Source organism: Colobus angolensis, unplaced genomic scaffold (assembly GCF_000951035.1).
Source record: "Colobus angolensis palliatus isolate OR3802 unplaced genomic scaffold, Cang.pa_1.0 Scaffold201, whole genome shotgun sequence".
Lineage (NCBI taxonomy): Eukaryota > Metazoa > Chordata > Mammalia > Primates > Cercopithecidae > Colobus > Colobus angolensis.
Genome location: NW_012115167.1, coordinates 124,951 through 151,370, shown reverse-complemented (window position 1 = coordinate 151,370; position 26,420 = coordinate 124,951). Strand labels below are relative to the sequence as shown.

The 26,420-nt window shown below is 37.6% G+C and overlaps 1 protein-coding gene across 1 annotated transcript in view; it reads right to left on the bottom strand.

The window, feature by feature from the left end:
• The window catches only part of CCDC85A (coiled-coil domain containing 85A), a 55,660-nt gene extending 37,289 nt beyond the window's left edge, over positions 1–18,371 (bottom strand). The window contains exons 1-2 of the mRNA XM_011941833.1: positions 18,299–18,371; positions 5,035–5,111 (exon numbers count right to left, since the gene is read on the bottom strand). Coding sequence (XP_011797223.1) covers positions 5,035–5,111; positions 18,299–18,371 — 150 coding nt within the window. The remainder of the gene's footprint in view (positions 1–5,034; positions 5,112–18,298) is intronic.
• Between the last annotated feature and the right edge of the window lie 8,049 nt (positions 18,372–26,420).

Sequence of the window (26,420 nt, the reverse complement as noted above, 5' to 3'; positions counted from 1 at the left end):
AAGGGTAGCACTATTTATTTATAATAAAATCATCAGGCAGGTATTCTATATCATCCATTTAAAGATATTTTCTAGTTGAACGGGCCTCATTGTAGATGCAGCATATAAACATATCGACTACGTCTGGATTAACACATCTTTGTGACCATCAAGAAAAGGATAATGAACTGAGTAGAAAGAGCTAAGCAAGGTTTTTGAATTTGGGCTAAAAATCAAATTTCAATTTTAAAATTTCAGTTTTAAAACCATGACTGTAACTCTCAGTTCCTCCTACCCACTCTTTTGGTTCACTCTGAACCAAAAGGCCCTCTCTTACTACATTCTGTTAGGCATACATTTGCCATGCGGGGGCGGGTGGGTATTTGTGTGTACGTAATCAATCTTTATGATTCTCAAGTACTTTGGCAATGTGTCAGGGAGAAGACCCTGTAAAACACACTTCTTGTTTCATTTATGTTGTATACCATGGCGTTAAGAAAAACTGAACATTCATTTTAAAGCAGGAATACAATACACGTCTAACAAATCTCAGATAGCTAAGCAGATCCAATGTTAGTTTTTAAGATAAATGTTGGAAAAAATGAATTTGTCAATAAGATAAAAATAGGCTTAGTAGCTTAATTACACTGAATCACATTAACGGTATTAACGGATTAAGGGAGCCACTGTGCACATGCTAGAAAGAACACTGAATAGGCCTACATCTTATGCCTGGCCTTCATTAGCTGCCTGACAGGAGGACGCTCCTAACCTCTGTGAACCCAATATACCTTGACCGAAAAAGGGGGTTGTCCTATGTATGTGACACACACAAAGTTCTATACAGCTTTGGAAATCGATGATTCTTTGTATAGAAAAAACCTGTATTTATTTGTAAGTATGTAGAGAAGATAGGTGTGTTCCTTTTTATTTTGATACAAAACTCCTTAAAACTACTTTACACCCTACTATGTCATTATTTACAAACACCTACTTACGTTATTCAGAGTGACTCCATCTCACTGGATTCAAAAGTTAATGAAATCTCATAGACAGCAGCTACATTTATTTAAATAAATTTATTTAAGCACGATTTTTCTTTGAAGTTCACATCACATCACATATGCACGCAGTGGAACTGACAGCCAATGTGAGCAGTTTAGCATTATGTGTATTATGTGTACTGTAAGAGATTATATGCAATTCTTTGAAAAGATTTAATTGCGATCTTTAAAAAATGTTCCCATTTGTTCATGTGCTCGGAAGAATATCCTAATGTTCAGGTGACCTTTAACTACCATTTGTATTAACTTTGAAGAGGCACTTTCTTCTCAATAATCATACCTAGCACATAATGCAGCCTTTTCTAAAAATTATAAGACTGGTTCTTACCTTAGCATAGCTTCGAAATGTTGTGTTCACAAACTGGATTTAAAATACTGCTCAGTGATTCTTGCAGGACACAGTACACACCATGGCAGATCAAGGAGCTCTGCCTTCACTGGGGATGACCTGCCATGGTGGCTGTACAGAGGCTCCATCAGCACTTCCTGTGGGCTCCTCTTCACCACTGGATAAAACTAACTTAATCTTCACTACCTTTATCTGTTCTTCAATAACGAGCCCTTCATTCTGAGACTTGAAAATTTTGCATATGTATAAAACATGGGCCCAAGCCTTTATTTACACCTGAGGCCACAAAATGTAAGAGCTGAGAAGAACCCCTTCATTTACAAAGGAAAAAACTGAGGTCTTTGCATCTAACCAGAGAGAAATCCACAAGCATTTATTATACTCATCATGTTCATTTTTAAATATTTATATTGCTAGGGCAAAGTTGTGACTTTCCGTTCATTATACACAATTTTATATAAAGAATAAAAGGAGTATTGAGGAAGATTTCTTCCTCCAGGACAATGCTTTATGTAATTAGTCTAAACTCTAAACTAAAAGCAAAAATCCTGGCTACAGACGCAAAGGTATTTTACATACTTGGGATTCCAACTGCCAACTACATTCTTACTTCTGTTTATTCAAAGACAAATGGACATGCTTTGATAAACTTGGGAGTGAAAAGGAATACGTTCTGATCAAGACATAGCAAACAAGCTGTTATAATTGAAAATCAAGTATTCAAATATTGAGATTAACTTGGGCTAGGATGTCAGCTTTTCTCACTGAATTAACCTTGCAAATCAGCTAATATCATAGTTAGAAATAGTTTCTGCAGGGAAATCTCATGATACATTATTTGTAATAGTATCAATAACATCTAAGAGTAAGTTGTACAGGTAAATGCCTTTGCGTAATTCAGCTGAAGTCTCAGTCTCTCATGAGAATTCTCTTTACATGATGCTCACTGTTCTGAGATCCATCTATTGTGTTCCATCCTACGGTCTTACCTACTGTCTGTATTCATGTTAGTTTGTATTTATAGTAGTTGCAACTGGTACCTCTATTATATCTTAGTAGTAACTGAAGGCACCACTCTCTGGATATAGAAATTTAACAGAAGTGCTGTTTTTGAATTGACAGATCTACTGCATTCTTTGCATATGTCCAATAGCATATTTCAAACAATGGGTTCTCTCTGCATTACATTACTTTGACAAGTAAACAGCTGTTTAACTAAAACTAAAACATTGTTTTCCCATTTGTAACATCACTGGAATCAGCAAGAATCTGGCATGGTATAACTGATATCATTTTTCTTTTGTAATGCTACATATCATGATGGTGCATCCCACATCAATAACATCTTAGAATCAATAAAACATGATCTTTCTTAGCCACTTCGTAGAGAGAAAAAAAAAATGAAACAAAACAAAAAGAACCAAAAACCTTCTTTGGCAGCAAAATAGTAATGTATTTAAAAGTATATAACTGAACACTTTAAATTGAGTAGTTCTTTAATCTTGTTTAGTCTTAACTATACAGGTACTATGTATTCAAATATACATACACATATCAAGTATAGTTAAGGACTCTTCTGATTTTCCTTCAAGACTTCTAACACTTTTACAGATTTTTAAAAATCAACATTGTCATCATTTTCACATTTGTTGTGCCTCTTTTTTTTTTTTTGATCAGACGGCGTACATGCTTTTTGCTTTTTGATGTCAGCCTCAATTACTTTTCAGAGGGAAACTAAGAAACAAAAATCATTTGGATTTTTTTTTTCTATTTCTTTTACATTGCCAGTTGCCTGAGAGATGGCACAACCATGTTTAATAAACTAACTACATTTTGTAGGTTTCTTTGTAATAAGTAAGAAATTAGATGTTTTCAGTCAAAGGCCTCAGCACAGTCACACTGTGAATTTAACATAAAAGGCAAAAAGGAACACAAAAAAATTTTTAAAGGAAAATAATGAAGAGCAAAGAGAAAACAAACCCACCAGTAGTATTTTATTTCATGACACAAACAATCTCTTCTGTCATCATGAATTTTAACACATGTACAGTTTGAGAAGAGAGAGAAGTACAGAATTCCACCCTTAGCCTCAGTTTCTGTCACTCGTAGTCAACCAGGGCCCAAAAATATTAAATGGAAAATTCCAGAAATAAGCAAGTTTTAAATTGTGGGCCGTTTGGAGTAGTGTGATGAAATCTCATGCTGTCCTGCTCCATCCCACCTGGGATGAATCTACACCATCTACACTTCCTGCCTGTTAGTCACTTAATGGCCATCTCGATGATCAGACCAATGGTCACAGCAACTCAGTGCTTGCATTCAAGTAACCCTTATTTTATTTAATAGTACTTTACTAATAATAACTTTGTTATTAGTGTTGTTAATCTCTTACTGTGTCTAATTCGTTTAAACTTTATCATATATATTTATGTACAGGAGAAAACATAGTACTGTAGGTTGTGGTACTATCCATGGTTTCAGGCATCCACTTGGGGTCTTGGAATGTATTCCCCTTGAAAAGGGGGGACAACTACTGTAGGTTTATTTCACTTACTCTCATGATTTCTGGGCAGACTGTTAGCCAATGGAAGAAAGAAAAAAGGTTTCTTATGTGCAGTACCTGATAGCCCAAATCATCACTAATGAGCAAAAGTAGTTCAAAAACAAAACAAGATTTAAAAGACCTAAAATGTCTTTCTAAAGGGTCTTTGCATTAATGTTCAAATTTCTTCTCCTGAAATACCAACCTGAAGATTGGTTAATCTTTGACATTTTATTTAAACTACTGCTTACTAGTTGTTTGAGGTTTAATTTTCCCTTAGTCATTTATGAAACAGAAATAATCACTAGAATGTAGAAAGAACCCTAGTGACTAATTTCTTAGAAAACTTCTTGTTATAAAACATTAATATATATTATTGTCCACATGCTTGGAAAGGAAACCAACCTAGAATCAGTAGATTTGTTCAACTCCTCAACAAAACATTTTCTGAAAACCACCTCCTCAAAAGACGAGCATCATTCTCATCAAGTCAACAGCCCATGGAAAGAATTTTATAAGTGAAACATATGGGAAGACATTAAACATCCTGGAAAAAGTGCCACTTTAGTAAGGGGAAAGAAATGAAATCCCAAAGACAAACTGTCATTTACTCTCATGACTTTGTTGCACTGAAAGAGTTCAATTATACCACAAAGAATTTTAGAAAGTACTAATTTAAGTACAATGTGAAACCTTCCAACTACCTACTCTTTTGCCTAGTTCAGAAATTAGCAAATTTTCTATTTAAGTAAGAGTACCTTCCCTGTATCCACCAACTACATGCATGATGTATATGAGTAACACTATCAACATGTCTTTATTTTCTACTTCTCATTATTTTATCTTTCTCCTTTGTTCTTCCTTTCAAAATTACTTCACATTCTCATTTCAGACATCTGCATTCTTTAGTGTAACACTTAGAAATCTGGATAAGATGATGGCCATCATGGAACGTAATCACACTCTACATTGATGAATGGCTATTTACAAAATGATTTCTATGATTTAAAAGAGAAAACATCATTGAGCTTTTAAATTTCAAATAAAATGCTACAACTTAAATGGCACTGACTAGCTATGAGCTTCTGGAAGTCACCCACCTGGGGCAGCATGCGATTTTCTTCCTCCAGCTGTCTTACTCTTGCCTCCAGCTGCCTAACATAGGACAAGGTTGATTCTAAAATTAAAAAGAAAGAACTCACATTATACACACAGGTCTTGTTTGGTGCACTGTCAGGATATTTCTGGCTCGATTTATTCAAACCAGATAGTGACTACTTAAGTCTATTATTTAAAATAAGGAAAAAAAACATCTCCCAGAAAAATAAAAACAGAAACCACTGAAATGAAAAACAGTTTTGAACAATTTTACAATGTTAACAAATATTAGATAAGATACAAACTGGCATGTTTACAGGTGGTAGTACACACAATTGACAGATGATTAGTATTAAGATTCTATACAGAACTCTTACAAACCAGTAAGAAAAGACAAGTAAAGGTATGGAAAATATTTCTCAGAAGTGGAAACACATTAGACAAATAAACCTAAGAAAAGCAGTCCAACACCATTATTAATTAGTAAAATCACACATACTTAGAATAGGGCAAAACCAGAATTCAAACCTGGATCTAATAGCGAACTCCAGTCTCTCCAATGCTCTAAGCCCTTTCAGCTATTTTTAATCACTAAGAATTGAGACATTTCAAAGGAAGACTTTTAAAAATATTTCTGAAGTTTGATCCTCTTAAGATGGAACAAATATTTTTCTGAAGTAAAATCATTTCTTATAAATCTTTCTTAAATGTTTAGTATTTCCTGTTCTGAAATAAAGTGTATTGAGGTCAATTAAAAATACATATATTAGAGAAATTTATAGGTGGTGAGATTGCAGGCTTTTTGCATACCAACCAGCCTCAGAATAATAGGCGTCTTGAAGACAATTACACTCTTTTCTTCTGATTTTGTACATTTTGAGTCGTCAGTGAGTTGTTCCACATATACAAGACTATTTTGTAATGTTAACTATAACCAAAATAAACTACAAAGCTCCATTTAAAAAAAAAATAGAAAATACAACAAAATTTTTCAAACATCCAGTTCTCTTTATTTCCCCCAATAAAAATTTCAGGCCTTAAGAAAAATATTCGTTCTTTTCACAAACCTACAGATATTTACAGAAAAAACATGAAAGAGCTATTTAGAGTTAAAATGAATTTTGACTGATTTTGGCTGTGACAGAGACCCAAGTTTTTCACACATCTTTAGGCAAACCAGGAGCAGACCTGAAATTGATTATTGTTTTCATTCCTTCACGAGCTCAGGCATGTGCTGAAAGCTCAGAATCATTATCGTGCTTAGTTTCTGTTCCATACTGAAACTCTAAAGTTTACGGCTTTATGTCAGGAAAAGGGGTTACAGATCAAGAAAAGTGAATTTTTATTTCTGGGAACAATCTGATAGTAGCTCTTCTTCATTAAAGTGAAAATATTCAAGGTCCTCACATAGTAGCAATTCATTCATCACACAAGAACAAACATATTTTAGGTGCAGTGAAAGGTACACAGCAATAGACTTTCTCCAGAGCACACTTGTGTTACATTAGGTAGCTAGTCAAACATGAGCAAGACAGGAGAGGGCTCCCCACAAGCCCACCCACCAAGAATGTCAGGCAACCATCACGGGATGGTCAGGTGGTTGTTAACTGTCTCTCTAAAATAATAATTAGCTGCAGCCAACTCCAGGGAAAGGCAGTCTCCCAATAGATAGAAAAAACCTGGCACTGGTGATCAGCGGTTTCCCAATAAGACCTCTGGAGTTGGGCAAGTGGTCTCAAGCATGTGTACTAAGAGGAAAAATAGCAGTTAAACCAGTATATGACCTTCCTCTGGGAATGTGAGACGGCTAAGGGAAGAATGCCTCAAGTGAGCATGCATACATCTTCAGTAAACACACTGTACATGCTCCCCTCCCAAGTGCTAGCAGGCCACTGCACATGTGGACAGTCCACCTCAAGGGAAGAATCAGGGTAGAAGGGACATGAAACCCCCAAAACACACCAATGTATAAAACCCAAGTCAAAAGGTCAAACAGTGCACTTGATCTCTCAAGTCACCCAACTGACCCTCTTCCAAATGTACTTTACTTCCTTTCATTCCTGCTCTAAAGCTTTTTTTTTGTTTGTTTGTTTTTTGAAATGGGGTTTCACTCTTGTTGCCCAGGCTGGAATGCAATGGCGCGATCTTGGCTCATGCAACCTCCGCCTCCCAAGTTCAAGCGATTCTCCTGCCTCAGCCTCCCTAGCAGCTGGGATTACAGGCATGTGCCACCACACCCAGCTAATTTTGTATTTTTAGTAGAGACGGGGTTTCTCCATGTTGGTCAGGCTGGTCTCGAACTCCCAACCTCAGGTGATCCACCCGCCTCGGCCTCCCAAAGTGCTGGGATTACAGGCATGAGCCACCGTGTCCGGCCATTCTAAAGTTTTTTAATAAACTTCCACTACTGCTCTAAAACTTGCCTCGGCTTCTCCTTCTGCTTTATGCCCCTTAGAAGAATTATTTCTTCTGAGGAGGCACGAACTGGGACTGCTGCAGACTCATATGGTTTCACGGCTGGTAATACTTCCATAGTTAATATTGAAGCAGAAGAATCTCCTCAGTGTTCATGTTCTTCAGCCTCAGACACACAAAAAGGGCAAGAGGCAATACAGTAGTGCACATAAGTGTTTGGAGCCCCTAAGGATCCACAGGATGGATATTGATGCCCTGATCTGAAATTCTTCATGGAAACACAATTATTTTTATGTGGAAATAGTTTATATGAACCCAATTCCGCTGTTGTGACCTCTAAAGCAATGAGCTAACATTTTATTTTCCTTTTTTTTTTTTAATTTTCTAAAATACATAAGCATCAGTCCTTAATTCACAAATACAACAATTAAGCTCATCTCTGACTAACTTAGAGCAGGCCTGTTTTCCAGAATAGCATGCAGAAAGCCCCCATCACTGACATTAACATGGTGACCCATAGACCTCACACCATTGGAGAGGATTAGCTTTGAGCTATTTCTCACATAAGAAAATAGAAGCACGGGTAAAGAAAATTGAAGACATTTGCTAAAGATATCCTCTCATTTTTTTAGCTTAATAAAATGTTAAAACTCTGCTTTCTGGACTCTTCCAAAGAGGGAAAAAAGTATACAGCATAAATGAATAGTAACGTTATTGATTTCATGAGTCTGCTTTACTCTTGCAAATGAATAAGTGATTCGCAGATCATCAGGATGTGAATGTAGATTGCCTGATTTACCCTGTTTTGCAAGCCCTGCTCTTTCCTCTGGAAAAACAACCACTTGATAAGGCCATCCAAATGAAAAGTTGATCAGCAATATTCTATTTAAACCACACAAAAATAAACTTATATTCTTTTTTGTTCACAATTTACACCTTATCTTTATTGCCCCTATGCTGCACTATCTATAAGGCTGTGATACTTAAAGAAACTGAAAAGACTACAGAGATTCATTCACATGATATTTTTAAAATGCTATTGAAGGGAATTTATTTTAATTTAGTGACTGTCTTCAGTCTCTTTATCTATTTCTCTTTTCAAAATCTTTGCAGTTTATATATCTGATGTTTTCACCAAGTCTCTACTTACATTATGAAACTATTATGTCAGTTCAGGAAAAAAGGAGTAAATTTCTGAGTTTGGAAAATATTCTGTAACTCCTATTTTTAATGTTCCATTACAATAGATCATGTACACATCTTTTTTCTAAAGCATTCACTGCAAATACGGGCTGGGACAAGAAGAGACAGAGCATATTTTTAAACAGATGAAATAATGAAAAAGAATAGCTTTACAGTGAAGGCAAAGGCAAAAATATTTCGAGTTCATTCATTCAACAAATATTTATTGTCACTGATTTGTGTCAGGCACTGTTCTAGAGTTAGGATGAAGATAAAGCCAGTTATTGCAAATCTTAATAGGTTTCTCAGAACACATATTCCCTATTAGATTACAGATGTTCCAGAAGGTCCTGTTAATTGTTCCAGGCTCTTAGCCCCTGTTGCAATTATTACTTAACAATTAATGGATACTCAAACAAAAATACACTCTTCCTGGGGGTAAAACACAGGAAGAATATCTGATCTACATGTATAAATAAGAGTACTCAGGCTGTTTTGTTTTATTCAGAAAGAAATTGATTACGCCATCCCTTAATGGGAGTGGAGTAGAAAAATATTTTTCTGGAATATACTGTGAAATCAGCATCGTGTCACCAAGTCCCTATAGGAAAAGCCATTAAATAAAAAAATCCAATCTCCCAACTGTGACATGAGAAAAAAAGAAGAAATATTTGTTTAGTTAAACCCTTGGGATTTTGAGGTTTGTTACTTACCACAGATCAGCTGAGCCTGACTAGTAGTGCAAAATCAATAATTAAATTTTTTAAATGTAAGCTATATTTTAAATAAAATAGAATAAAATAAAGTATGAGAAACTCAACACTTTTTTTAAAAAGGTCACATCCAAATCCACATCTCAGTCATAGCTAATTATTAGGAAAAACTGATAGAATCTTCTCATGGTGTGAGGAACAGAAGAAAGAAGCCTTTTGGGTACTGGAACACATTGACCACATCTGCTACAACCCTCTTCCCCATGCTGCTTTTTCCCTTTTTTGTCCTTTTTCAAGGGTGTCAACTATAAAATAAGCTGATCTCCTGGTACACTCAGGGAACATGATGGATAGCTGTACCTAAGGGAAGTGTCTGGCTAAAACTGGCATTCATTTTATCATAAAGTCATTCATAGAAAGCTGCATTTGAATGTACTATAATTTAAATTGACCATTACATCTTATACCACTGGCTGACAGCTTCACAAAACTGAGATTTCAGAATGCCATTTTTGGCTTTTAGAACTCTGAGAATGAGGCTCCAAAAGAAAACCAAAAATAGCCAAATTCTCAGGTACAAAGTATATAAATATATAATGCATTAAAAAAGGAGCCAGCTGGGTGGTTCACGCTTATCATCCCAGCACTTCAGGAGGCTGAGGCAGGTGGATCACGAAGTCAAGAGATTGAGATCTTCCTGGCCAACATGGTGAATCCCCGTCTCTACTAAAAATACAGAAATTAGCCAGGCATGGTGACGGATGCCTGCAATCCCAGCTACTCAGGAGGCTGAGGCAGGAGAATCGCTTGAACCCGCGAGGCGGAGGTTGCAGTGAGCCAAGATCGTGCCACTGCACTCCAGCTTGGGTGACAGAGCCATACTCTGTTTCAAAAAAAAAAAAAAAAAGGGAGCCTATAAGCAGTTGGGGGAAAATAAGAGGGAAAAAACAATAAGGTACTTTGAAATTTAGTGGTAAATCCTGTAAAAGGGGAGCAAAGAAAAGTCAGTATTAGCAGTAGTTCTTATGAAGGAGAAACTCAAGCTTAAAATGCATCAATAGAATTTTGATAGGCCAGAGTGATATGAGTGGAACCACAGATGAACCTGGGCCAGAAGCCAAAAATGATCCTATTGCAAATACAGAAAGAAAGGAATCACGTGACAGAAAAGAAAGGGACATGCGGGTGCAGGAGGAGAGGTCAGGTTATTTCCCACAGTCACCTATCTGGAAAAGCTAACATCAAATCATGACAATCCAGTGGCAATTTGCTTTAAACCTCCCAAAAGTTATTTTATTTCTCTTTCCACCCTGGGAAACCTATGGGCATCTAGACATTAGAAAAGTAAAGTGAAGCAAACAATATTGATGTGAAAATCCAATGAAATCCTCAAGATGTTCTTTGGGTGACTCTCAGGCCCATTTTCAAAGCAGAAACGATTCTTTGAACCTACGTGTAAAAGTTTATAGCATCTCTTGCAAGAAAAACAAATTAAGAAACATGCATAAGAATTCCACTAAATTCCGCATCTTCTAAATTCAACTTTTAGCGGTAGAATGTACCTTAGACGTTTTCTAGTTCAACTTGTGCCACAATCCTCTGACTTGTTTTGCAAATGAGAGAACTAAAGCTCAGAGTGTGATGAACCTGGTTGCTAACAATGGGGACTAGTCAAATATATTCAAACAATTGTGTTTCATTACTCAAGCACCACATTAATTCTCATATTGGATCTACTAATCATAAAGTAACATACATAGATAAATACTAAGTTCTTTCTTCTCTCTCTGACTTTAGATATTCTTGATGGATTTACCTTTACGGTAACTTGATATTTCCTTGGACAATATTCTTGACTTAATTTCACTTCAGCTAACCTGAAATGCATTCAATGGTATAAAGGAGCTCTGTTCATTTTTTCTGTTAGTTTGAAAACACTGATAAAAATGCTAAACCCTCTTAACTTCCCTTTTGTTTCTAAAGCAGTGTTTCCTGACAGAACATCTATCCTTGAAATCACCCACAAATTACACTGATGATTGTATACAAAAGGTTTATTATTGGTATTTGCAGCTGTCTAAGGTTTGTCACACTTCTGAATGGTTTTGATTAGATGAAGTGCTGTCATATCTCCAAAATTTCAGGGCAGAAAATAAAATCTGGTAATGGTCCATTCTAACACAAACTACAGCATTTGTAAGAGTGTACAGAAGGCTGGGCACAGCGGCTTGCACCTGTAGTCCCAGCACTTTCGGAGGCCAAGGTCGGCAGATCACCTGAGGTCAGGAGTTCCAGATCAGCCTGGATAATATGGTGAAACCCTGTATCTACTAAAAATACAAAAATTAGCCAGGCGTGGTGGTGCGTGCCTGTACTGCCAGCTACTCGAGAGGCTGAGGCAGGAGAATTGCCTGAACCTGGGAGGTGGAGGTTGCAATGAGCCGAGACAGTGCCATTGCACTTCAGCCTGGGGGACAAGAGTGAAACTCCATCTGAAATAAATAAATAAATAAATAAATAGTGTATATGAGGAAAATTATCTGGAAGACTATAGTGGCCATGAGTTTACAGATGTTAGCTTTTATGTGGCTCTCAAAGAATCAGTCTCTGTGTTGGCTTGATTGTTTATCCCTTTCAAAAATCATGTTGAAATTTAATTGTCATTGTAACAGTATTAAGAGGTGGGACTTTTAAGAGGTGACTAGGCCACGAGGGCTCCACCCTCACGGGTGAGATTCGTGCTCTTATAAAAAGATGAGTTTGGGCCAGGTGCGGTGGCTTACACCTGTAATCCCAGCACTTTGGGAGGCTGAGGCAGGTGGATCACGAGGTCAGCAGTTCGAGGCCAGCCTGGCCAATATGGTAAAATCCCATCTCTACTAAAAATACAAAAATTAGCCTGGCATTGTGGCAGGCACCTGAAATCCCAGCTACTCGGGAGGCTGAGGCTGGAGAATTGATTGATCCTGGAAGACAGAGGTTGCAGTGGGCCCAGATTGTGCCACTGTACTCCAGCCTGAGTGATGGGGCAAGACTCCTTCTAAAAAAAAAAAATGAGTTTGGCCCCCTCTTGATCTTGGATTCCCCAGCCTCTAGAACGGTGAGCTAATAAATTTCTGTTCACTATAAATCACCCAGTCTAAGGTATTCTATTATAGTAGCAAAAAGTGGACTAAGATAGTCTCTCTCAGCAAAAGAGGCCAATAGCCACATGCTTTCCAATTCAAACTTTTCAATAAACTCCAAGCTCTAAAGATATGACTTGCACTCATTCCATATGAATCCCACCATCTACAGGGTTTTTCATATCCCTAAGGAAATTACTTCAGAACTGTGTATTTTAAAAATTATTACTGTTCTGAAACAAGTGTTTTTCTTCTTCAGGAAAGCAAAGGTCAGCCTCCTACTTAGAATCCTTATTCACTCCACAAGTATAAGTGATTATATTTCTCACTGAAATTTGATGCTTTTCTTATTTAAAAAAAAAATTTGTTAGAACCAGCACTTTCAGATTTGCCTGGATATTTAATTCATACTGCTTTATTAACAGAAATAGAATTTTTAATGGGGCTTTAATTGCCCTAAATAATCTAAAATTGATATCAGATCTTGCTCTAGTCCACTATTTATGAAGCATATTCTACTCTTCTCAGACCTTTTTCTCTCTGCCCACCCAAAAGAGATGACAGTTAGTTCCTCTCCCTCTCCTCCCATGCAGAAACCCTTTCAGTTTGTCTTTGGCCCAGAGCTCTGTCAGCTCTGTGTCTCTGCCCACACATTCCCCTAGCCAGCAGTACTTTCCTTATTCTTCTCTGCCTAGTCAAATACTCCCTATTCTTCCTTTCACGGAATGAAAAATAGCTTTGCAATAATTAGAAATGGCAAAGATTGGAATATACTGCTTTGCACCATAATGTGCTCATGTTGTTGGAGGTATTCAGAGAAAGCTCAACGAGATTTTGCAAAGCTCTACCTGTGTATATTGTTAGGCTGATCCCTTTAATTCTGAAGGCCAATAATTCTATAATATCAAATTCTCCCACTCTGCAAGTCTCTTTCAATTTACCTTTTCCTCAACTTATCTGTCAGTGAATCACATATTGAATGTCTTGTGATTTCTCTACCTATTTCTTACAGTATTGTTTTCAATTTTTGCCCAAAAACGCTACATGACAATATTTCACTAACCCTCAAACACTGACTAGTTGTGTTCCCTGCAGGAGTTTAATGAATATTTGGTAATTTACTTTAATATTAAAACACTTCCTCACCCAATAGTTATTATCTTCTATGTGCCCGATATTGTTCTAGGTCCTGGGGATACAGTAGCAATCAGGAATGATAAGATCTGGGTGTTTATGGAGCCCACATTCCAGTGGGGAAGACAGGCAGTAAAAACCAAATAAGATATTCTATGAAGGTGATTTGTACAACAAAGGCAACAAAACAAACACAGAGTACTAGGATAGAGATTTGGGGAAGACAGCTACTTCAGGAAGCAGGGTCAGGGAAGAGCTCTCAGAGAACTAAGATCTGCATGTGAAAAAGCCAACTATGCAAAGATCTTGGAGAAGAGAGTTTTAGGCAGAAAGAAAGGCGGTGCTCAGAAGCACTGGCTGGGAAGACCCATATTCTGGAATCTAGTCATGGGGAGGGAAGTGACAGCAGCTTGAGACAGGAATCTGTTTGTCTTGTCACCTTCCTCCACTGCTTAAATTTTTAAAGCCTTGTGCTCTTTTTGGCTGTTTATACTTAGACCTAGTTTTAGACTCTTCAAGTTATTATGCTTTCCCTTTAACAAAAATTTAGCATTATGCGTGGTTCCTCTCTCTCACACCCCACTTTCCCTCCATTGGGAAATTTTTTTTGACCCTACCTCCAAAATATCTTGAGAATCCAACCTCACAATAGTTTCTTACAAAGGACCTGCTTCTATTCTTGCCTCCTCCTCCCCCAGAGCTATTTTCACTCACAGTCTATTCCAAACCCATGGCAGCCAGGGTTTTCTTTCTAAAATGCTAAGTCTGATCGCATCATTCTTTATTCCAACCTCTGCAGTAGCTTCACCATTTTGCTCCAAATTAAAGCCAAAGTTCTTAAAAAGTCCATCAGGGTCCTATGTGATCTGACTACCTGTTTTCTCTCTGACTTCATTGCCCTCATTCATTCTGCACCAGTCACGGGACCTCCTTTCTGTTCCTGAACACCATAGGTGTCTTCTTGCCTCAGGAACTTTGCCTTAGTTGTACCCTCTTCCTGGAATGCTCTGCCCCCAGTCAGCTGTTTGGCTAACTTCCTCACCTCTTACAAGTCTTCATCCAAATCACAGCTTCTCACTGAGACTCGCCCAGTCCTCTCATTTGATCCTGCCACCTGCCACACCTCCAACCCACACTCCTATCTGCTTTATCCTGCTGTATCACCGTACTAACTTTATTTTCATCACAATACTACACCACCTTCTACCATATACATTAGCTTGTGCATATGTTATGTGTATTATATAAGGTCTGTTTTTCCCTACCAAAATGTAAACTCCACAAGACAGGGATCTTTGTCTATCACGTTAAGTGACATAGTTGAGTACCTAGAATAGTGTCTGGCACAATAAAATTCTATTGAAGGTATCAACCAGTGATGTAGAAGGTCCCCTAAAGGAAATTATTTCATAGTATAGACCTATACTTTTCCATTATTTCAGGCAAAGCAGGATTTGTATTTAAATGGGCCCAATACCAATTCTGTAATGCCGTTTGAAAATCACTCTATGGAACGTTAAACTTTGGATGGAAACTTTGAACAGGTTCTCAGATGATGTCAGGTCCAACCATTTGTGGGTAATTTCAATAAAAATCTTAAGTGTTCACCAGGCTCAAAAAGGCAGAGGAGGGAGAGAAGAGGGAGAGAGGGGGAAAACGGGGGCAGTGAGAGAGGGGGAGAGAGAGATAAAGAGACAGAGATAGACAGTGAGAGACAGAAAAAGAGAGAAAGAGCACCTGTGGGGGAGTGCTATGGCCTGAGCGTTGTGTCCTTCCAAAATACGTATGTTGAAACCTAACCCCCAAGGTGAGGGTATTAAGAGATGGAGCCCTGTAGTATAGTTTGAAGTCAGGTAGCGTGACGCCTCCAGCTTTGTCCTTTTGACTTAGGATTGTCTTGGCAATGCGGGCTCTTTTATGGTTCCATATCCAGAATCTACAAAGAACTCAAACAAATATACAAGAAAAAAACAAACAACCCCATCAAAAAGTGGGGAAAGGATATGAACAGACATTTCTCAAAAGAAGACATTCATACAGCCAACAGACACATGAAAAAATGCTCATCATCACTCGCCATCAAAGAAATGTAAATCAAAACCACAATGAGATACCATCTCACACCAGTTAGAATGGCCATCATTAAAAAATCAGGAAACAACAGGTGTTGGAGAGGATGTGGAGAAATAGGAACACTTTTACACTGTTGGTGGGATTGTAAACTAGTTCAACCATTATGGAAAACAGTATGGTGATTCCTCAAGGATCTAGAACTAGATGTACCATATGACCCAGCCATCCCACTACTGGGTATATACCCAAAGGATTATAAATTATTCTACTACAAAGACACATGCACACGTATGTTTATTGCGGCACTATTCACAATAGCAAAGACTTGGAATCAACCCAAATGTCCATCTGTGACAGACTGGATTAAGAAAATGTGGCACATATACACCATGGAATACTATGCAGCCATAAAAAAGGATGAGTTTGCGTCCTTTGTAGGGACATGGATGCAGCTGGAAACCATCATTCTTAGCAAACTATCACAAGAAGAGAAAACCAAACACCGCATGTTCTCACTCATAGGTGGGAACTGAACAATGAGATCACTTGGACTCGGGAAGGGGAACATCACACACCGGGGCCTATCATGGGGAGGGGGGAGGGGGGAGGGATTGCACTGGGGAGTTATACCTGATATAAATGGTGAATTGATGGGTGCTGACGAGTTGATGGGTGCAGCACACCAACATGGCACAAGTATACATATGTAACAAACCTGCACATTATGCACATGTACCCTAGAACTTAAAGTACAATAATAAAAAACAAACAAAAAAAAAAGAGATGGAGCCCTTAAGAGATGACTAAGTCATGAGAGAATGGGACTAACACCTTTACAAAAGAGGCTTGAAGGAGCCCTTTCCACTTCACGGCAGGCGCTATCTATGATTAATGGGCTTCCACCAGACACCAAATCTGTGGGCGCCTTCGTCTTGGACTTTCCAACCTCCAAAACTGTGAGCAATAAATTTCTGTTGTTTATAAATTACCCAACCTAAGGTATTCTGTTATATCAGCCTGAAAGGACTATGAAGGGGTGGCAAGAAGAAAGGAAGACACAGAATTAGGTATGGAGGGGTCTACACAATATAGACTATTTCTACCACTAAAGTCTTGGCATACAATCTAAATGCCCCTCAGCTAGAAATCTGCTTAGTAAGGTTCTCTTTTGGTTACAAATGCCCACTGGAAGGAAGTTAAACTTCACCTAAACATTCCACCCCACTCCACCTCCCATCCCACCCACTGGAGGTGTCCCGAGGGAGCAGGAGCAGGCACAGCAGTGAGCAGTGCACGGGGCAGGTGTCAGACACTGACTGAGGTGTTCTGCATTGCCAGAGAGCAGTCTGAGGTCGGGGGTTGGTGGGGTGGGGGGGTGGGCAGGGGGCAGCAGTCCATATCAAAAGGGCATCTTTTTGTGAAGAGAAAAATCTAAAATTTTCAAAGGAAGGGAAAAGCAAAGCTATGTGCTGTCCTGTACAATTATAACGAAGGCTGAAAATACTGAATCATTTTCCAAGAAGGGTTTGATGAAAAAATCATGAGTGCTGTTCTTTTACTGCCATGCAAGTGCTGTGCTTTCTGAAACAGCAGTGATTTTGGTTTCATTTAGTATTTTCTATAAAAGAGTAAACAAATGAACATCTAAAACTGACGGTTTGCACATAAATCAATTTAGAAACTAGAAAAAAATTATTAGGGTCTATTGTACCAGAAGATAATCACCACAAATGTGTTCAACCCCCCAATCTTCCCAAAGCAAAGAGTTTTTTGGTTTTTTTTTTTTTTGTATGAATTTAAAAGGTATAAGTGCAGTTTTGTTACATGGATATATTGCGGAGTGCTGAAGTCTGAGCTTTTAATGTAAACATCACCCAAATAATGTACATTGTACCCATTAAGCAATTGGTTTTTTATTTTATTTTAAGTTCTGGGATACATGTGCAGAACGTGGAGGTTATATAGGTATACAGGTGCCATGGTGGTTGGCTGCACCTATTAACCCGTCATATAGGTTTTAAGCCCCGCATGCATTAGGTATTACCATTAAGTAACTTCTTATTACTCATCCCCTCTCCCACCCTCCTCAGTCTCTAATGTCTATTATTATTCCACACTCTGTCCATATGTACACATTACTTAGCTCCCACTTCTAAGTGGGAACATGTAGTATTTCCCTTCCTGTTTCTGAGTTATTTCATCAAGATGATGGCCTCTAGTTCCATCCATGTTGCTGCAAAAGACATGATTTCATTCTTTTTTTTAAGGCTGAACAGTATTCTATTGTGTCTATACATATACCACATTTCCTTTATTCAATCATCCACTGATAGACACTTAGGTTGATTCCATATCTATGTTATTGTGAAATGTGCTACTATAAATATACAAGGGTAGGTACCTTTTTGATATGATGATCTCTTTTCCTTTGGGTAGATACCAAGTAGAGGGAGTACCAGATCAAATGGTAGTTCTATTTTTAGTTCTCTGGGAAATTTCTATACAACTTTCCATAAAAGCTGTACTAATTTACATTCCCACGAACAGTGCACAAGCGTTCCTAAAGGAAAGAGTTTTTTAAAATGGGGCAAATGGCATTTTGTCACATATGTGCTGTTATTCACCTGTTTCCTTGGTCCTTGGGAATTGGTACCTGGTGGTTTCAGCTTCCATTTCTCTCTCTAGATGGGGCTCCATGTGGTCAAACTTTGCCTTACAGTTTGTTTCCAAGCTGCCCTATGACTAGCACAATGCTACGTGCTAGAACAAGTTGAATAATGGAAGAAAGGAAAGAGGGAGGGAGGGAGGAAGGCCCTCATCATTCTGTTCCCAGATACTACTGAAAGTTTTGTGTTCCCAGGACAGTTTCAAGTAGTGACTCAAGATGCAATTAAATTTCCACCTATAAAACACACGATAACAAGCAATCTAAACAGAAGCCTGGCTCAGAGGAACTTTTGTATGCCCTAAAATTGCCTTCACTTTTACTCTTCCCTTTGAAAGCATCAACCCCACAAAGGAGGTGCCAGGTAAGTGGCAATACACTGGGTTACAGAACTGGGGACTACATGGAAAATATTTCAATCTCTCAAGAGCTATTTAGCATGAACACCATCATAACAGCTATTCAGGGTCAAATGTGTCTTACTTTCCACTGTAATGTTGCTGCTGTTATTGTCATTTCCCAGAGAAAATTACTGCCTTTCCTAATGCCAGTGGATAAAAGCGGATGCCATTTTAATAAATGTAACAATTTTCTTTAATGTATGTGGCCCTCTTGTAACTGCATCCAGTCGGTATTGTCAATGAATGCACAAAAAAGGAAATTGGTAAAAAAAAAAAACAGGAAATCTGTAGAAAACAAATTTTCAAAAGATAGTAAACCTATAAAAATGTTATTTTCTCAGGATAATTAGTGTGCCTTTTATGCATATTTAGATGCTTTTAAAAGCCTATGTATGGTTGGCTTTTTAGTTACACTTTTCAGAAAAACAAAAATAATTTTTGTCAAATTATACAGCAAAGCATCATTAATTTGAACTTGATCAATTGGAAATTCATAAACAAATTCATTGAATTTAGCCAGCATATGCTCTGTACTGGCTATGAAACAACAGATAGCAAAACAAACTCATATACAATGTAACCACTAAGGAATGTTCCTTTATATAAGAAAAGCGAAGTTTTCACATTTTACTTAGCATTATCTATCTGTACACAAACTGATTATTTCAAATAAATCCAGTTAGTTTAGATAAACGAAATTAGCATATATTTTAAACTTTTTTGTATGTTGGCATTTTTCAAGTATTTATCAACAAATACTTCGTAATTACTCTGTTAACATATTTATTAAGTACTAACTACGTGCTAGGGATACTCCATTGAAAAATAAGCAAACAGGACTCCTCCCCTCCAGGAACATTCTAGTAGGGAAAACAGATACATAAATAAGCACACCACTGCCCTGTATGCCCCACCATCACTTTAGCTTAGATCTACATCATCAGAGAGGATCTGGGGTATCCAAGTTGAGACCTAAATATAAACATTTGGGAATGAGCTTTCCAAGTAGCAAGAACAAAACTTGAGAAGTCCCCAAGATGGCAATGAGCCTGAGAGATTCAGAGAAGGGACAGAAGACTGAAGTGGTCAAAGTGAAGTGAAGAAAATGAAGGGTGAAAGGAGAAGACAGGGAGGATGCAGTTGTCTCCTCGAACGGAGACAAGTCCCAGGGCATCAATAAACTAACATAAGGAGCTTGGATTGTGTACTGTTTGCAGGAACACACTGAGGAAGGGGGGTGTGGTGTACTGTGGGCACATAATCTGATTTGTATTTTAAAATGATCATTCTGGCTGTCCTATGGCACCCGGAGAGAAAAGAAACAGGAGTGGAGAGAGGGTGACCACTGAGGGAGCTGCTGTGGGACTGGACCGAGAGATGACTGTGGGTTGTGCATAAGCCAGGGCAGTGGTGCAGAAAGCAGCCAGATTAAATATGTCTCCAGGAGGTAGAGCCAACAAAACATATGCATAGGGTAGATGTGACATATTAAGGGAAAATAAGGAATCAAAGATCATCGCTATATTTTTGGCTTGAACAACAATCATGCAATGGCTTGGAGAAGAAGCACAATTGGGGTTTGAAACCAAAAGTTCTATTTTGTTCATGTTAGGTTTAACATCTCCACCAGACAAGGAAGGGAAGATGCAGAGTACACAGTTACCTAGGTGGGTCTGGAGTTCAGAGAAGAGACCTGCAGTCTTGGTTTAAATGTGAAGTCCACAGCAAAGAGCTGTTGAAAGAAAGTACGGGGATGGACAAGGGTCTGACGACAGAAGTCAGGTGCAAGAGGCAGAGCTACAAAGCAGAAACCCTTCCCCAATTAACTTTATCCCCTTCTCCCCAGCCTCGAACCTTAGAAAGCTGAGCAAGTATCCAGCCTCCTTCAATAGACACAGACACAAATCTCCTATGTCTTCCACTTGGGTGCATTTCAGTGAGTTCTCTCTATCCTTCAGTCTTACCTCTGTTCTGTTCCTAAATCCAACCCTCTCATTGTCTTGCTTATCTCCTGCTGCTTCCTTTCAGCACGCTTTTTTCATTCTTCTTCATCTGGGACCCCTTGCTCTTCAAGGGAAATTTAGAAAGAGTGAATTATGCACAGTGACAGAGTGTGGGTTCTGTTAGACTTCCCGGATTCAGATGACAGCTCTAATTCTTCCAGTTTGTAACTTTTAGCCAGTGTTTTAACCTCAGTTTCCTCATCGGATAAAGGGGATAATTACAGTATCTTCCTTATTAGATTGTTGTGAAAATTAAGTGAATTAATAATGAAAAGTTCTTAAAGCGAGGACTAGCACAGAGTAGGCATTTGGTAAACATTAGTCTAAGCAGTCAAAGTGAGAGCTGAGCAATGCTTAAAACTCTTTTTTTTTTTTTTTTTTTTTTGGCTTACTCTACTCATTCCCAGTAATTACGGAATATTTCTCAGTACTTGGTCCTTGCCTTCCCTGATTCATATCAAGGAGAGACAAAACTCTTTCCAAGCATACAGACATTTTATTCCATGTATTCCTATAGATTTCCATGTTAAGGAACTGGGGCATACTAACTGGGTGAACTATACCATGCTGAATGTTATGTCCACTAAAATTAGAATAATTATACTACTAAGACACTGTATGCTGGGATATCATTTGTCACAGCTTAAAACATTTTTAAATGTAACAACCACACTGATTTAGCATAAAAGGCAAATATGACAAATCTTTAGGAGTAATTCTAAATAACTGAACATATACACAAGGAAAGAAGAAGTTATTTTATCAGGGCATTTTAAGGGACCAAAGGCCAAATGCATACCCACCACAGGAAGGGATTTTACCAGTTCAGACAGCTCTGGGTTGGAAGCATTCCCTTTTAATTCAAACTTTGTGACTGTCCAGGCATATTAGCATCATTGGATTTTAATTTTCAATAATCATTCATGAATACTGAGGTAGATGATCTTTCAGACTCTTTAACACCCACAATTCCTGGGTTACAACTGCCATGCATTTTACAATAAGCCTTATTACTTACTGGTTTAACTGCTAAAGGCAGCTAAGATAGTCTTTCTAAAGGCATACGCATATTATGTTGCAATTCTTTCATTTCTTCATTACACAAACATTTATGGAATATCTGCCATGTATAATATAAGGCTTTGGGAAAGCAGAAAATATTTAAGACAATGTTACAATGTTCTGAGGAAAAGAATAAAGCACACCCATGTGACAGATGCATACCAGTTCTGACTATGGCAGTTAAATATCCTTAGCTGGGGCTTGTTTACATTTCAAAACACTCTTCTTAAAAGTACTTCCATACAGATTTCTGTCCTAAACTCTGTATGCTTAAAAACTCTTTGCACTGAAAAAATTACCTGATTAAGAAAAAAATAAAAAAACCTTCACCTTAATCCTAGTATAAAGGAATATTACTTGATGCCAGTAAGAACAAATTATTGAATGCTTGCAAAAAACGGTCAAAAAGTTATGAAAGAACAACATACTCTAAGCTTTTTAGTTGATAAAACTATTCTAACTAAACAATGTATCAATTTTTTTTTAACTTTTGGTAGTAAAATTGAAATAAGAAATAAATCTCAAGAGTCCTCTTAAATCCCGCCAACACAGGGCAACCTAAATGTGTTCACCAGTTCTTTATGCCTTTTAATTTTAGAAACACTTCACAATAGTGTGGTAGGGAGGAAAAGTTCTGGTCAGGAAAATTCCTGCTGACCTTGAAGTTCATTTGGGCCCTTCAAGTTTCACAAGGATTCCATCATTTTGTCTTCACTAAATAGTTAACTAGGCAACAACAGACTAGTCAATTTGGTCAAGCAAGCAAATCAGATGACACAAAATAATGCTGATGACATTTATTTGATTTATTATGTATCAAGCACTTTGCCTAAAAGCACATGCATTTTTTACATGTATTTAATCTTCACTGCAAAACTAAGAGGCAAATATTATTATCCTTATCTTACAGATAAAAGACTGACAGCTTAAAGATGTTAAGTAATTCCTCAAAGTCACAAAGATAGTAGGCTGCAATTCTGGAACTTAACCTGAGGCGTGCCCAGCAAAGCCTACTTCTGCAGCATTATAAATAGTTCTCACTGCTGGAGAACATAGATGCTGCAGAGAGACAAAGTAAAGGCCAAATTAAGCAAGTTTCAAAGAATTTGAGCGGCACCAAGTCTGCTTGATTTAAACCCTCCTCCTTATCATTATACTTGAATGCAACACTATCCCTTAGTTGATGCATTTGTTGAAGGAATGAAAACCATATTTTGCCTAAGACACAATAACTGCATCATCTCCTTAATCAATTCAGTGGTGCCTTCAAATAAACAAGAGTCAGCTGAAGTGAAGATGGCACATTTCAGTCAACAACCAAGCCATCCAAAGCAAAGTACTTGAATCTGCTAAGTCATTAGTGGGCTTAATAAATACAGATGCCACTCACAATGCAGTCTGCAAAAAATTTCACAAACTTCTTACAACCCAACTCTCAGAGGTAGATAGAAGAAAACGACAGACACAGGCAAAGCACAGTTTCTTCTGGCTTGTAAACGTCTAATTTTAGTTTCCGAATGAACTATTTTCCTGAATCTCTCCTGGATTTTCTCTCTTCTGGACAACTGAGGAACCCAAGGAAATGTTCACTCTGTTCAATTTAAAGTCATGGCTATCAATACTGTTAACATTATTTTTGGTAGATAACAAAAGATAATTTGATGTATATCACCTAACAGAAGTCATCACAGACATTAGAACAGAAGTTGCTTATTCCCCACAAATCAAATATTTCAATGTACTATTTTTAAAGTAATCCATTCTTGTCCACAAAATCTTATGTACTCTGAGAATATATATCAATATTTATGCTACCTGAGAAATCGGGGTAAATACAATAAACTTCTACACCTAAAGTAACTATTATCTTCAAATGATGGTTTCTTAGGCTAACTACATCTCCATACAGCCTATAATTATACATATAATGACCAAAAGGATATTTTAAATTCATGCTGGCCATACAATTAATCTGTTAAATTTGGTTCTGCTTACATTAATTTTCAGATTGATTTTATATATCACAGAAATATTGTGTGCTGTATTATAAAATCACATTCTTAAATCAATAATTTTTATTCACCCTCACAAAATACAAGAGTGCTTCTTTAACTTTCAAAGCAGATAAAATAGAAAATCTTTAAGTTTTCATGTTAGTTATCCCTTTTCAGTGCATGGTCATTTCAACTATTTATAGGAAACTTTAAATTATAAATGAAAAAGAAAAATATAAATAAAAAGTGAAGAAATGAATAGAAGAGACTATTAAATCCAGGTACCATGGGGAAGGAACTGTGATTTATTCATGTTTGTAAGCCCAAGTCTGACACCAATATTTTACCCCAAAGAGTCACTAAACTAAGGTGCATGCCTCTTGGATATAAAAATACTACCTTTGAGTATTTAAAGAGTTAAAAATATCTCTGTAAAATTCAAGACTAGGAAAGCTAAAAGAAAATACAAGCAGTTGACTTTATGGAATAAATACAATTGTGAATAACATAGAAGTGCAAATAACAACAAAAACATTCCCCTTTAGAACACATTAAAATTATGTTTAAAAAGTCTACCTGGTCCCACATGGTTTGAGTGAGACATTCTAATTAAAAATAATAATAATTAAATGATGTTTTAATACACTTGGGAAACTTCCAATTCTTATCTAGTAAGATATCTCAGGGCATGCTAGGTGGAGGGAGGCTGGCCAGAGGAGTGTCTCCTGCTTGTATTTCTTTAATTAATAATTAACATTATCCTATCCTGGCTCCTCAGGGAGTACATAGCTATAGGGAGCATCACCACTGTATAAAAAGAATTATGAATCTATTTCCCCCTTGAGAGAGGACAAAGTCATGCAAGATTTTAAACAATGCAAGAAATGGAGGGTCTGCTAACAGAACTGTCTATAAATACACCCTTCTCCCCTCTGTTGGCAGCTCAGCTTTCTGTCATTAGCACCAATGACCCAACTGGGGCCTCCGTTTGAGGCTCCTGGCTTAGCAGATTTACTGAGAAACGCTTCTTAAATCATCATGTTATACACAGGAATAGGACAAGATGAATTGTTTTTAATTTGCAGTTTGTCCTTAAGAAGTACCCAAGAACATTAAGATGGAATAAAGCAATAGGCCCAAGGCCCCTGTAAATTCAAATCCATGAAAAACGATGGACACCTCCTACATTTATAAACGTATATATCTTTCCATAAATGACCATTTTAATGAACTGATCTATAGAGAGATCAATCTTCTTAGTCTAAATAACAATTCATTTGAAATGTATTCTATTTGCTCTCTATGCGGGGGTGACCGAGAAGTCAATTTATCATCAAGAGACACCAACTTCTCATATCCTATCATTGCTATAAAGCTAAGAATTTAGTTCCTAATACATATGGAGAAAAATGAATCACTTGGAAGGGGTACACATAATAAGTCTGAAGCTACAGCTCCTCAATCCTCTTCTAGTAAGAGTCAATCAGTCTTTTGCATAGAGGTTTAGAAAAATACTCGCTTGGTGACAACCAACATGATTGTGTATTTGTTAAATTTGTAAGGAGGATTCAGAAGCTCAGCTAAATAATCCACATAAGCTTAGAGAAGGTTCTTCCCCAGGAAGGAGCATCAAAAAGGGAGGCATTTGGAACTTTCTCAGACCCACAGGGTCAGAAACTTTCTGCCATTATCTTCTGTTCACTCGGACCTAAATAGCAAGCAGATGATATAGTAGCACCAAAGTTATCTCGAACACAAAATCTCCCTGGAGCCCTAACCCATACACTCTCGCAGTGGTGAGATTCACCCCCCATTTCCTACACCTTCAGAAGCAAAATTCTGTCTTGCTATTCAATACCTCTGCACCTGAGTTCTAAGCTGACTGCCTAGTCACTTTGTGTGTGGTGCCCAGTGAATTCCCCAGTCAACTTCCAAGACATTACACAGGGTCCTGGTCTGTGAAGCTTGGGTCTTTTACTTGACTTCAAGTGCTGAAACTGTCAAAACTCAGAGGTCTCTCTTGAGATGATGGCTGGTACATGAATGAAATGCAGATTTACGAGGTATCAATTCCTTATACATTCAGCATCATTGTGGTGTCAGCTATAACCATTGTTTATTTATTCTATTGTCTTTTCCATATATTATATTTTATTTTTATCAGCATCTAAAAAGAGTGTGAAATATTTACTGCAAAACAGCATTTACCAGGAGTTAATGAGTTCTTTTTGAAATTTGTTCTGGTGCTTAAGAGTTACCCTGTCTTTGCCAATATTCCCTTTATGCTACTCTAAGAACCAGCTCCCTGAAAACATCATCTGGAACTTGGTGTGGACTAACAGTTAGAAGCATGGATGTGAGAGCTAGACTGTCTGGGTTTGAATCCTGGCTCCAGTACCTACTCTGTGGATTTGGGCACATTATTAAACTCTTGTGTCTCAGTTTTCTCATTTGAAAAATGGGTTAATAATAGTACCTACCCCATAAGGTTGTTGTACAGATTGAGTTGCTATGTGTAAATCACCAAAGACAGAACTGATGGGCGGAGCAAGATGGCCGAATAGGAACAGCTGCAGTCTCCAACTCCCAGCGCGAAGGACACAGAAGACCGGTGATTTCTG